The sequence below is a fragment of the Nilaparvata lugens genome, chromosome 5 (assembly GCF_014356525.2).
Source record: "Nilaparvata lugens isolate BPH chromosome 5, ASM1435652v1, whole genome shotgun sequence".
In the NCBI taxonomy this organism is placed as follows: Eukaryota; Metazoa; Arthropoda; class Insecta; order Hemiptera; family Delphacidae; genus Nilaparvata; species Nilaparvata lugens.
Window position 1 is genome coordinate 45,782,341 of NC_052508.1, and position 14,017 is coordinate 45,796,357.

The window sequence follows — 14,017 nt, forward strand, 5'->3', positions numbered from 1 at the left end:
ATATGTAGGATCTGTAATATAGGTTTTTTGTATAGAGCTTATTATATGTTTGTCCTTAAAGTTTAAATTTCTAAATAAAATATGGTCTATACACGTTTTTGTGCTGTGAGTTGTTCTTGTGGGCTTATTCACCAGAGATTTCAGACCGTATGTTTGCATCAGATATTCATTGGCTAAATAACTATTTTTTAGTATATCAATTATTCATATCTCCAATTAAAAAGTAGATTCTCATTTTTATCGATACCACTTAGTGTAGCATCTAAATCATTCAAGAAACCTTCAATATTAGTAGAAGGTGATCTGTAGATCGCAATTAATGTTATAAAATAGTTGAAAGCTTGTAATCTAATCGAGATAGTATCAGCTTCGGAATTTTCAATAAGAAGATAGTCAACCTTCATGTTATCTTAAACAAAAACGCACAAACCGTTACTTTTATTCAACATACCTGGTCTATCTATAACTTTATATCCATCTATACTGTATTCAAAAACTTCATCATCCGTCATCCAAGTCTCGGTTAACACAATAACAATCGTAATTGATTTTGCAGTTATGTATAGTATAAACATATTGATCTAAATTCTTATCAATACTGCGAATGTTCATTTGCAATACATTTAGAAAATTTGTATTACCCATTTCATCTGGCACCGGATTAAAATAAAAAATATCATCACACTCCATAGTATCGTAACTTTCTAAATCTATCACCTCGTCAAAATTAAACTCATGAAGCATCAAGAGCTTAAAAAATCTTTGTTTGACATCCTAGAAAAAAGAATGGGAAAAAAGTGGATTTAAATTAAAAAAGAGAGAAAAAAGTTGAATTTAAAGGAGAGAAAAAACAAACAGATTATTTACCCTGCCCACTGCGCATTGGAAACAAAAAACTACAAAAAGTGTCTTTATATTTAAATTCATTCAAGTCCTCATCGCAATTTAACCTTCTGGTTCGCGAATTTTCAGTTTTTTAACAAAGATTTTGCAGTCACGCACCCACAAGTCAGTGTTTTGTAGTTCCTCAAGTCCTTGGCTTTTTCCAGTAGACGTTTAAAGAAAGGAGAAAGATGTTCATTTATGTATTACGTTCGGTGGAGGTAATTTACTGCATATCTCGGTAGATTTTTTTAGATAATTTTCTTTTTCCTTGCAGCGTAGACCCAATCCATTTTTATGCTTCGTGACATGAATTTAGCGACTATAGACGAAGGTTCTTTGGCAGTTGGCAGTCTATGAACTATTGCAAAATCTTCTTTTTCGAAATTCGACATTTTTAGTCTTAGTCACTGATTCCATGACGTATAGTTGATTTTCTCCATGTGTCTCCGGAATGCCGACTATTTCTAAATTATCTTTCCTTGTGTGTTGTTGAAGGGCGTTTATCTCTTTTTGCAAACTATTTACTTGGTTTTGAGACTCTTTGCTTTGTTTTTCAAGATCATGACATTTCTGTTTTAAAACTTTATTTTCTTAAGTTAGATTGTCAATGTGAGCTTTGATTTTGAGAGTGCTTGAACTAAGACTTTTCCAGTTTAACACTCAATTCCTCTAGTTTTGTAGTGAAAAGGGCAGTGAGTTCGGTGCGTAAAAGGGTATATCAGCAAGCATACTAGCGATTAGCTCAGTAAATTGTTTTGAATTAAATCTAATCGACCCGAAGTATTAGTCTTTTCCAGCTTGCAGTTGTCGCACTTCCACAAAATAAAATAATAAATAAATTTTACTGTGCCGTGCTACCAATTTCTCTGAAAAACCTAGTTACCAAATATGATACCTGACAAAAAATAGACATAATTAAAATATGTAATACATGATGAAAAAATATACCGCAAGCAAACAATTATTTACACTACAATAGATAGATTTTAGAAAAGTCAAGTTTTATCAACAATTTAAATATTAGGAAAATAAGCTACTATTTTAACTTCCAAAATTATTTCAGAAACAATGCAAATTTAAATGACTATGGACAAGATTGGTTAAGATATGCATCATAGAAGAAATTTACTGAACATTACACAAAGACAGGAAAGAATCGAAATTTGAAACGATTAAGGGCCAAGAAAAATAGGCTACAGGAAAGAAAAAAGACACATTTATGGACTCTTACCATACACTGCGTAGCGATTATGCTATTCTGAATCCCGGCATAACACAGGATTCCTAATCATAACATAGTGCCGGGGAATACCCTTTCATCATGTGATTCACAGTCATCATCTTGTAATTAAGCAACTTGAAACAACCTTTGTGAATGCTAACACATCAATGGTGACTTTGTGCTTTGTTTTCTTCAAGAACATGATTTTATTCATGGGTTCATTTGTTTCAACAAAGCCATTTTGCTTACAAAAATCAGTCATGTTCACTAGATAATGCTTTGCATACACTTTTTCAATTTTCAGTTGAAAGTTGAATTCATCAACTTGATTCAAAGCAAGATTCATTTTGTTTACATTGTTCCTAACCTCTACAGAAACCTGTCTCATGTAAACATTCATTTTATTTACTGTTTTCCTAACCTTCAATTTGGCAATACTACTTTCTTTAATGTTGACTTTCAATAAAGACAACTCCCTACCTACTACATTACTCAATTCTACTATCTCACTAGGATTTACTTTTTCATTAACAGTAACTAGGCCTACATTATCTGAAACTTGAAATAATTGATCTTGTATCTCAACACTACTATTATCCTGCTTCAATTTGCTATCATCTTCATGATTATCTATCAATGTTTCATGTGTATCTTTTAATAGAAGGTTTATACTAACCTGCTCTAGTCTTATACTAGTACATTCTTGCTTCATATCATCAAACCTAGCACTTTGATCTTGTTTCAAATTATCAATCTTAGCATTTTGCTCATCAAACCTAGCATTTTGTCTATCAAACATTTGTGTTAGGAACGCTATAAGATTAAGATCATTTTTAGCTCCTACCATACTTGTTTCATTTGATATTTCTACTACTTCCTCATGAATTGTTACATTTGAAACGTTTCCACTTACAGCTACACTATCGTTTGAGTCATTGTTTAAGGTTAGGTCTAAATCTTGAGATTCTTCATCTAAGTTTTGAATGTTTTCACTGAATAAAACTTCATTATTTTTATTGCTCTCCATCTTGCTACTGCGTAAAAAATATTTACTCATTAGAACCTGAACTTTCTCGAACCGATTTCCCACTCAGCAGCATCTCCCATTCACAATCTATCAAGATATCTATCCTACCAATAATTTTTCATAACCAGGGATATATTTTGTAGTTTGAGTCCCACACCAGGGCGTACCATTCGGCGTGCTACCAATTTCTCCTAAATAGGTTGGATAGCATTTCACACCTATTAACCTAAAGGAAGTTAACGCCTCCAAAATGGTAGATTCTTGATAAACTATGAATGGATCTATTGCTTATGAATGAGAAATCCAGTTTTCAGAGCAAACCAACTTATAATCTTCAGAAGAATTTTGGCAATATACAACACAAATCCACAAAACAATACCTTACACACTTAAGCATCTAACATCATTACAAGCTAAATACTTATCCATTTATATAGTTGAAAAACAATGGCTAAAGGCTTGTAGACACACAAAACAATTTTATAAAAAATTAGAACACCATAAAACTGTTCAAAACTCAATTTAAAACATTAAAAATTCAATTAAACAGAAAAATATTCAGAGAACACAAAATTAGAACTCATAGCCAGCCATCATTTTTTTAGAGAGAAAAACTAACAAGTACAGAGTAAAGCCCCACCTCAAAACCAGTGTCGATGTCATGAACACGTCACCGATATTAAATTCCAAAAAATTATAAATTACAAGTTTAGAATTTACATTTTACATTTGTTCTCAATAAAACTTTATTTCGAAACTGTTATTTTAAATGTATATATATCCTCTATATTTATAATGATCTATTTATCTGTTAATTCTGTTAACTCAGTTTCGGTGATACCATGGAATGTGCAACACAATTATTTACGATAAATTCTCAGTTAAAAAGTTGTCCACATATCGATTACTCTGATATTTACTATCAAGTTTTATAGATCTCGAATTGAAGATTCGATTTTAATCGAGAAAAAATGTAATATTACAACTGTCTAGGCCTATAACGTGAATCTCACTTTTGGTGCAGGTTTCATTTGTACTTGTGACAAGAGCACTCAATAACTGTTACTGTTAACGTTATAAGCCTACTGTACTAAATTGCATGCGGTTTGTCCAAAATTGACCAGTTGTCCCATAGATCAAGGATTTCAAAGAAATATAGGATACTTCAATAATTGACAAAGTAAATTGTTACTTCTACAAGTATTCTCTACTAATGATTTATTTATCAAAGTCATTAGCATTGAATATTTTTCTTAGAAAGTCAATTGTGATTTTGAAAATACTAGATCAACAGGTATCAATAAATTACAATATCCGAGTCCCTGTCAGTATTGTGAAATGCATGTCGTTACATAATCGAGTAATCTGCAATATTTAGCTGTCTGAAAGTATTGAAACTAGTAAATTTAAAAATGTTTACCAAGAATTATTGTAGAAGAGGTCCATGAAACTCGAAAAATATATCTAGTTTTTGGCAGAAGGACTTTTTGAGACAGCAAATCTTCTCAATTAAATCCTTGCACACACCGAATTGTGTGACGGCAACGGGAGCGGGACAATTTCAACCGTGGCTTTGCACCCCGATGTGCCCAAGACTTTAACATGGAGAATTCCGATGGTGTCAACTCTACCGTTAAAGTGCGTCACCACCGACCACCGCCTCCTTGTATTCAAATTATCTTGTAGATCGAGTTAGTGGTATTGTTCAAACTTGCATTACAATCTTACATCTTGTGAAGGAAGCATTTTGCAAAGACAGCTATTTTGATATCAACTTTGAAACTAATATACAATTCATAAAATAATTATTCATAAACATTTGAAACCTATTTCAGTTTATAGTTCGCCATAATGAATTAGGTTGATTTATCTCTTCTTACAAGTCTTATGAATAGTCCAACATTATTGTATAGGGAGGGGCAATGAAGTATGGATAGCTTGAAATAGCAATATTACTCCCTCATTTTTGAACAAAACTTGATATTTTTAAGGTTGTGAATTCAATAATTTTTTTCCAATTTTTTTTTCTTTTTCTAATCTACTGGACAGGTTCTTAGGACATAATCTATGCAATTGAAATATTTTTATCAGCTTCTGTTAGCTAACATTAGGGCTTCAAAAGTCACTTTTTTGAGGCAGATGGTACACATACCCTATAAAAACTACTGGTCAGAAAAATTTGAGAAACTGCGAATGTTCATTTGCAATACATTTAGAAAATTTATATCACACTCCTCTTCAATATAGCAAAAATTACGTCAACTTTGTTTTTGAAAATCTGAAAAAAATTAAATTTTATGCATTTGCATACTCCTTTTTCACATTCAATGTTCGTTCTATAGACTTCAAATTCATAGCAACTTGTAGCGCTGTTCTTGATGAATAAAGTTGATGCTTAAACTTCTTTTATAGACACAATAATAGCCACTGATATGTGTACCTTTAAAGCACGGTTTTACGCCTGCTATGCTCGGGCAGCAAGTGAATAGTACAGCTGGAGCGATCTAGCGGAATTAGTTTGTCCCTAGAGCTAAGCGCTCGACGTTAATAGAATTGAAACATGAAACTTGGAGTTTCTGTTCAAGTGTGTACCTTTAATGTCGCACATTTTGATAATATTAGAGAGGAAAAAATGAAGTATTTAAAACTATTGTGCATTGTTTAATCTTGAATTGTTTTGTGTTTGTGAGAAATACAATGTATTGTATGTACTTATGCTTAACGTGTGTGTAGGTGCACGCAATGATAGAGAACGAGGTGAAGGAGGGAGTGCCTAGCGACCGCATCGTGCTGGGGGGGTTCTCGCAGGGAGGGGCCCTCGCCCTCTACTCGGCACTCACCTACGCCAAGCCACTCGCCGGCGTGGTCGCGCTCTCCTGCTGGCTGCCCCTCCACAAGCACTTCCCTCAGGTACGCATGCATCTCGCACACTATATATTAGCATAGAGAAAACATACCATAAGTAGATATTCCAAGGCGTTTATTTTCAAAATTTCAAGAGAGACCACCAGCGTCACATACATTCAAGAAAAAGAACTTCCAGGATTATCAGCTTGATTTAACGATAAAATATTTGGAACATAAACGATCTCTACCATGTGATATCTTCTTATGCTATCTTTTCTCTATGATAATATAGTATTAAGGCTGTGCAAAGGCTAAAAAAACTTCAAAAAGGCTAAAAAAAATCGAAGTTTTTCAATCTGTATACTATCAAGCTACCATAAAAGAAGTTTTCCGATTATTACTTTTTGAGATAAGAGTGCATAAAGTTTAAATTATTGTGACAGAACATTTAAAATACGGTAAGAAATAAATTCATGAAATTTTGAGGCTAACAGGACGATCATGGTATTGTTAATTGAATAAAACAAAAACTTATTGAAAATATCAAATTTTATCTAATATTGATATTTTTAGGAAATTTTTGTTCTAGTTTATTGTTTTGTTTTATCATAAACTAATATGTTTTTTCCTGTGAAAACTTTTTCATTTTGTTAGCTTGATAGTAATACGAATCAAAAAAACTCACCAGTAAAAGTTTTTAGCCTTAAACAAATATATCTCGCACACACAATAGAAAAACGTATTAACGTTAGTGAAAGGGTCACTATGGATAACAAATCACGAGCTGAGCTCTGTCAGCTATTCATACAATATTTATTAATTTAATTACTCATAGACTGATCCTAGAAATGATCCATAAATTCGCCTTTAAATATTACAACTCCAGTCAGCCAAATATTCAGTGCGACAACTTTTCTGGCATTAACCGATATAGTGTAGGTTCTTTGAAAATATTCAGTTACATAGGCTTGCATGAATAATAATTTTACACAATCTGGCTACGCCAATATTTGGTCGGCTGGAGTCTCAACTTATTTTATTCAGTCTGCAGGCTATCTTGAAAAATGTTTAGCTGTAGTCGTCACACCAACGTCTGCTAGCGGTAGGGAGCTCGCTCCCGCGGAGGTAGTTTTTCTGGAAGCAGTTCACACCAAAAAACGTCCGCCAGCGCTAGTTTGGTTTTGTTCTTGTTTTGATGACGCTGGTTCTCTAGAAGTGGGGGAAGGCCGGCAACCAGAGCGCTACCGATGGCGAAGTTCTGGAGTTCGCTTTCCATGTTATTAGATTGGTCACGTCAGACCGAGCTCACTACCGCTAGCGGTACTCCCACTAGGAGACGTTTCAAAAGTTCGCCTGGCTCGCGAAGTGAAACTACCGCCGAGGTACTACCTCCGCGGTAGCGAGCTCGGTGTGACCTGCCCTTTAAGTGTCTCAACGAAACACCACAATTTTGTTTTAGTGGAGGACTGTCGTACTGTTTTAATAAGTAAGAATTTATAAGTCAGTAAAGAATAATTTCCTATTTGGATTTTGAAACTATTTATATTTGGTTCCTCGTGTTAATCGAATGATTGATTCTTTATTAGAGCACAAGGAAGACGATTCTAAACTGCTCTCTTGAACCGTTAAACCATAAACATAATGAAGAATGTATTGTCTATAATGATACTAAGCAATCATAACAAAGTAGAATGGAAGAAATAGAGAAAAACATGAGGTGTAAAATATTTCTATTAAATTTAAAAAAGGATTATAGTTTAATAGTTATAATTACATAGTAAATCAATAAATAACTATTGTTTCTGAATTGACGGTAATGTTTGTTGTTTTAGGCGGCGATCGGCAACCGAGAAATGCCGATTCTGCAGTGTCACGGTAACTGCGACCCGATCGTGCCCTACAAGTGGGGCCAGATGACCGCCTCAGTTCTCAAGACCTTTGTCAAGCAGGTCGAGTTCCGCACCTACCAGTGTATGATGCATACATCTTCCAAAGAGGTACCATCTTACTTTCTCTCTTCTTGTCTTGGTCATATTGTGATACATACTACGGGCACCCAAAAAACCGGAATTATTTTTCAAAAATTATATATTTTCTAATTTCTTACAATAAAACCTTATCTCCTTCAGAATACTCTATTAAAACTAATACACTTCTCCCAACGGTTCTTCCACTGTTCATAACGTTTTTAAGTCATTTGCTAGCTCCTCCCTCGTTTTTTCTTTATCTCTTTGATGTTGTCAAATCGTTGTCCTTTCATGCCTTCTTTCATAAATTATAGAGACAAAAGAAAGCTGCTAGTAGCTAAATCAGGTGAGTAGGGTCCATGGGGCTGCAGTACCATGCTATTTTGTAGCAAAAAATGGCCGAATAGAGATGGCTGTGAGTGCAGGTGCGTTGCCGTGATGAAAAAGATCCAGTCTGCCACAAATCGGGTCTTTCTTGTCTAACACTGCTGTGCAATCTCCGTAAGATTTCTAATCAATTGTCTGTCAACGGTTTGTGCGCACAAGCTCTTGAATTTTGCCAACATTTTCGACGATTCGGGCAGTTGAAGAACGTCCTGAACGAGATTTGTCATCAATTGATATATCGCCACTTTTAAATGAAATAAAGCAATTTTACACTTGAGTCTTTCTCATAGCTTCATCTTTGTAGGCAGTCTTCAACATTAACACAGTTCTTGCAGCATCTTTACCAAGCAAAAAACAGAATTTCACAGCTGCATGTTGTTCATTTGAACTTCTCATCAGAAAAAAACGAAATACGAACAAAACAGCGCTCGCGAAAACTACACTGCAGACGAACAGAACAAGCTAGATCGTTGAACTAAGCGGCACTGAACTAACAATGATTACGCTGCTCGCTCCTAGCTGCTTAATTCCGCTACAAAAGGCAGGGTCACATTAGAGCAATTTCGATTATTTTTGGGTACCCTCACTTATTGATTTAGAAGGCTTAACATCGTTTAGTCTTAAGATCAACCTCAGTATAACAACCTAAACTAGTTTCTCTTTTTTCAAATGTGATAAGTATTTTTTATTGATATCGTTTTTTTTGTATTGAAATATGGTATAGATCTTGACCGAGTATTAGAACTTAATACTCATCAACTAATATAGTTAGTTTCATCTGAAACCAGTTTTATAAATTTTTTAAAATATTTTTTTATTAACAGTTTTACATACTTATTTGAAAGTCAACTTCAACTGCATGGTTTTAAGTTTTAAACATTGAAGTATGTAAATGATGAATTGGGGCATAGCCCTGATATGGAAGATTTTATGCTTTAGACATTTACCTTTCATATTAACAATATATTATAATTATCATTATTGTACGAACTTAATTTCTATTGGAAATTGACTAGTATGAACTAGCTCTTGAATGATATGGATAATTTCTTTCAACTCACTCCCAGCGGATAGTATTCTCCTTACTAGGATAATTATGTCATTTGTGTTTACTCCTACTGATGAAATTTTTAATGAATTCAATGTTTTAAGTGTAAGGCAAATTTATGTCATCAAGAACCTCTTCCACACACACAGCCTTTGCCTTTGTGGAGAGCTTTCATCAATTTTTTCAAAAAAATAGTGTTGTATTTTCTGTAATTATGATATATTGAAGTTAGATTTTAGTTATTACGATTAATTATTTCATTTCAACTGTAAGTTTTATTTATGATTATTTGTTTGCAGAAGATGTAACTTTATTGTATGATTTGATTTTTTTGTACCCTGTTATCATGGACAATAAAAAACAATTTGATTTGAATTGAATTTTATTATTCCTATAAATAAACATTGATCAGTCCGTCTGTGAAATTCACAGAATTCAAAGATTTTGTGAAACTTTTCTAATTTAAGATGAATGAATGAAACTGATATTATCAAATTCCACTTACTCCACAAAATTATTATCAAATAATTATTTTTATTAGAATATAGAATATTGTGCTTCAACGTTCATGACATAATCTCTAGTTTATAATTATTATTAAATGAATATCCTAATTAAATGCTGTGAATTCATTAATTAGCATTTGAACAAATGAAATTTCTAATTTATTTCCATCTGTAGACTCTAGTTTATGTTTGAGCTTGAACTTCAATGTTTTTTCAATCAAACTTCAATAGGACGATTAGGTTGTTTATTGAATGAATAATTTATTAGAGTAGCCTTTAGAAAAATATATTTATTTACATAATCATCGAAAATTTCAGATGTATATCTTATTTTAATTATCTCTAGGATTCTATCAATTCATTGACGTACAATAGAAAATTTACCTTATTTTCATATATGTTGGCCGTTAAAACTAATATTTTGTGTTATTATTAGTTGATATTTTATTTCACCATTCAAAAATGTATTATTTTTTGTTTCAGGAAATGGAGGACGTGAAAAATTTTGTCGCCAAACTATTTCCAATGTAAATATTTATAGAATTAGCAGTTAAACTATGATTGTTTCTAATTTGCAATCATCTATCAATCATTTCCGACAAAAACCAGATTGAAATTCAGAAAATAATATTTAGGCTTATCATGTCAACCATCTTCGCTGCGATAGTTCAACCCAGCACTCATTCATTAATCGACTAAACGAATCAAAATTTGTAGTAAATGATTCTACACCTCAGTAACAAGCTAAAATTAAATTAAGTGCATAGTTTACCAAGATATACATAGATTAGAGTCGAAAATTGACTTGTTATAGCTTGTATAATGGTATAACTTGTACTAGCCTATCTAGTTGTGTAATAAGTGAACAATAATTATCTGAGATTCAAACATCTCGTCGAAATTGAAAAGCGAGTCTTTAGTAATAGAGGTTTAATCCAACTTCCAATAAATGAAGCCAATGTTCAAAAATATTTGATTCGTGACATTTTTTCCTTTTTAGTTGATAGTTGAATGACTTTCGAGATTTTATATGAGATGTCTGTTTCCCCTGTAATTGTTGAGATTGTTTTATCTCTATTGAAATCTGTGATGTTTTTGCGTTGTGAATTTACTCGATTATATATTTTATTTTATTTTCAAATAATTTCCATTTTCAGGACACCTAGGTATAGTATTTTCTATCAATTTCCTTCCACTTTGTTAATCATTTATAGTTCCAATTTTCTTGTTATACGAAACTTTGTTCTAATTACTTTTAACACTCCTCCAAATATATATTTAATTTGCTTAATTTATTGCGGGCAAAACTAAAAAATTCATAGCACAGTACTTACTTTAGTCAATTACCAAGAGTGGATTGTAATATTACCTTACTGTAGCATAGATTTCTTGAGCTGTGAACAACAATCATATAGCTAACAGGCGCTAGTCTTACTTTTGCTAAAGCATTCAACACTGATAGTTTCCTAGCATACACTTGAAATTGATATACACGACATTGATATAACTTAGATATATGGATTTTATAAAATGTTTTCCCAAAAGTTACTCAACCTCCAGAACATTGAAATTCCTAATCAAAGTAATTAATCAAACCTTAGCATTGTAAACTTCCATACAACAAATTTTATAAATTATGCTTTCTTGGGAAAAGAAAAATCAATGTTTGATATAGACACTATGATAAAATTCTGTCTTCAAAATTATGAATTACTCGGATTACACTGATTGGCATTCATTAGTTACTGTTCATTGTTATTTTTTGACTCCTTATATCAGTCTTCTACTGAAATACTTCATTTTTAAATAACTAAACAGCTTCAATGTTGTCCTTAATTGTTTGCATTTTGTATTCAAATGATAGCTTAAATTTAATTGCTGATCTCTAATAGTTTGTCGTTGCACCAGTCTTTATTTCAACTCTTTTTCGAACAAATCAAATTTGGTTGGGTCAACTTAATACAGCAACTTTCAAACGGTTGTAATGAAAATCGTATCTCAAACATCACTAAATATCACTTCTTATCATGTCAATATAGCAGGATAACACCAAATTTCACCAATGAGTTGTAAGGCATCAAATGAATTGTGATAAAGTTGAGTGAGCTTCCAAAGAATTGAATTATGCACTATTATATCTCAGCATGTGTTCTAGATGCTATTGTTTAATCTAAGTATAGTATAATTTTGAAGAGTGAATGTTGTAATGGAATTGAAATGAGACCATTGTCATGAATAGATATTGTGAATAACTTAAAATAGATTATTGTTATCAATTAGGTTCTTCAAAAATGTTTTACTCTCATGTTCCATACCAATGTCAGAAATTGAATGTAGTCAGTACCAATTTAAAAATTTGTCTTATCATTGGTAAGAGAATTCTTCAACCAATTCTTAGAGTTTCGTGTGAATTTAAATGAATGAATGCTAAGCTGTAAGATGTTTATAGCTTTCTGTTTCTTCAGCAAAGAACGAATTTGGTTTAATTACAAACTTAATTTTATAAATAATGAAAAATACAGTTCCAGTGTTGATGTTTGGGTAGTTAATATTCATATCAGTGTATTACAAGGAAACTGAGAAATTATATCAATAATCATAGCACACGTGTGTTTCTACTGATTTGCAGATTATAAACTCACAGTTGTAGAACAATTATTATTAATACTTGAGCACAAGCTTATGCTACCGTACCTTCTGCATTGGTTTCTCTTGCAAAACTATCCAAGTCATTGTGCTTAATAGGAATGAATAGATATTAAATATTATCATCTACTGTAATATTTCAATATATAGGATATACAAAGCTTCCTCTTATATTAAAAATATATTCATCTGAATTCGTATTGTAAGGCATTGAAAGTGTGTAGCAATTCTTGAATAACATTTGAAATGAAATTCTTGACTAAATCCTTTGTAAAGTGTAAAAAATCTTGATGATCTATGAGTATTCGTATACTCTCTATATTGAAACACCATATAAATTAAAAGCAATCAAGGAGTGAAGTAAATGCCAATAACCGGCATGTGAAGCTCATTTTTATAGATGTAAAAAAATCCATTGCAATAAATAAAGTATTCTACATTTTTGAGAAACATCTTGTCATTAGTAGAATAACTTACGGTACCTGATGGTATAATATATTTTAATAATGATTGATCAACTTATTTTTCAAGCATTTGAATAACGTAGATTATTATAAGATGTGTATGTATAATGTGTTGGTAATAATTTAATAGAACACCGTAGTGATTTAAATCAGTGTGACATAACATTGTCTTGTGTGCGTTTCAAAAACAACCTGTTTTCCAATTATAGCAGCTAATATGAAACTTGTATTTGCGTCTTCTCGAATCTAATTCTTACTGAGTTTTCAACTCTTAACTGCTAACTTGCTATATCTATGTAGGTTATAGCATCCGGTGAATTATATATTTATTATAGTGATACTTGATATTGTTCTCCTATGTGATAAGCAATTAAATATTGTTGCAAACTCCATAATGTATTTTTTCTCAATAAACTAAAAATCAACTATCCTTCACTGGTTTTTTATTGTCATCCATTCTTCTTCTTCTCCTTGCCTTTTTCCCACTATTTGGGGTCGGCTCTCCTGGATATAAGTCGCCAGTGATTGCGATCTTGGGACGTCTCTGCTGTTAGTTCCAATTGTCTCATATCCCTAAGCACTAGTGCTTTCCATGTTAGTCGTGGTCTGCCTCTGCCCCTTGGCCCCTGTGACTATTCTCCAGCACTTTTCTAGTCATGTTTTCGGGTGGGCGTCTCTTTACATGGCCATACCATCGCAGTCTTCCTTCCATTATTTTTTCAGCAATTGGCACAACTTTAAAACTGCCACATACATGAGTGTTCTTAATGTGGTCCAGTCTACTTTACTCCTCCGGCCCATTTCAGCATTGTCATCCACTCTTCCTTGAGAGAATAATAAATTTATTAAATTTGAAAATTGACATTTATTTTAGTAACTGGAAAGCAATTATCATTATTACAAGATTTGTTATTAAATTGTTTTTACCATCACATTCAAGATGAAAAACAACTTTTGTTTTGGATGATTTGTGTGAGCACACTACTGGTTTTACTAACAATATTTTTCAACTAGGTAC

General features: G+C 32.4%; 1 protein-coding gene across 1 annotated transcript in view; it reads left to right on the plus strand.

Annotated features, from left to right (window-relative positions):
• The window catches only part of LOC111055891 (acyl-protein thioesterase 1), a 40,235-nt gene extending 26,806 nt beyond the window's left edge, over positions 1-13,429 (plus strand). Inside the window, exons 7-9 of the mRNA XM_039428433.1 lie at positions 5,868-6,044; positions 7,814-7,978; positions 10,373-13,429. Coding sequence (XP_039284367.1) covers positions 5,868-6,044; positions 7,814-7,978; positions 10,373-10,420 — 390 coding nt within the window. The 3' untranslated portion in view covers positions 10,421-13,429. The remainder of the gene's footprint in view (positions 1-5,867; positions 6,045-7,813; positions 7,979-10,372) is intronic.
• Positions 13,430-14,017: the final 588 nt, after the last annotated feature.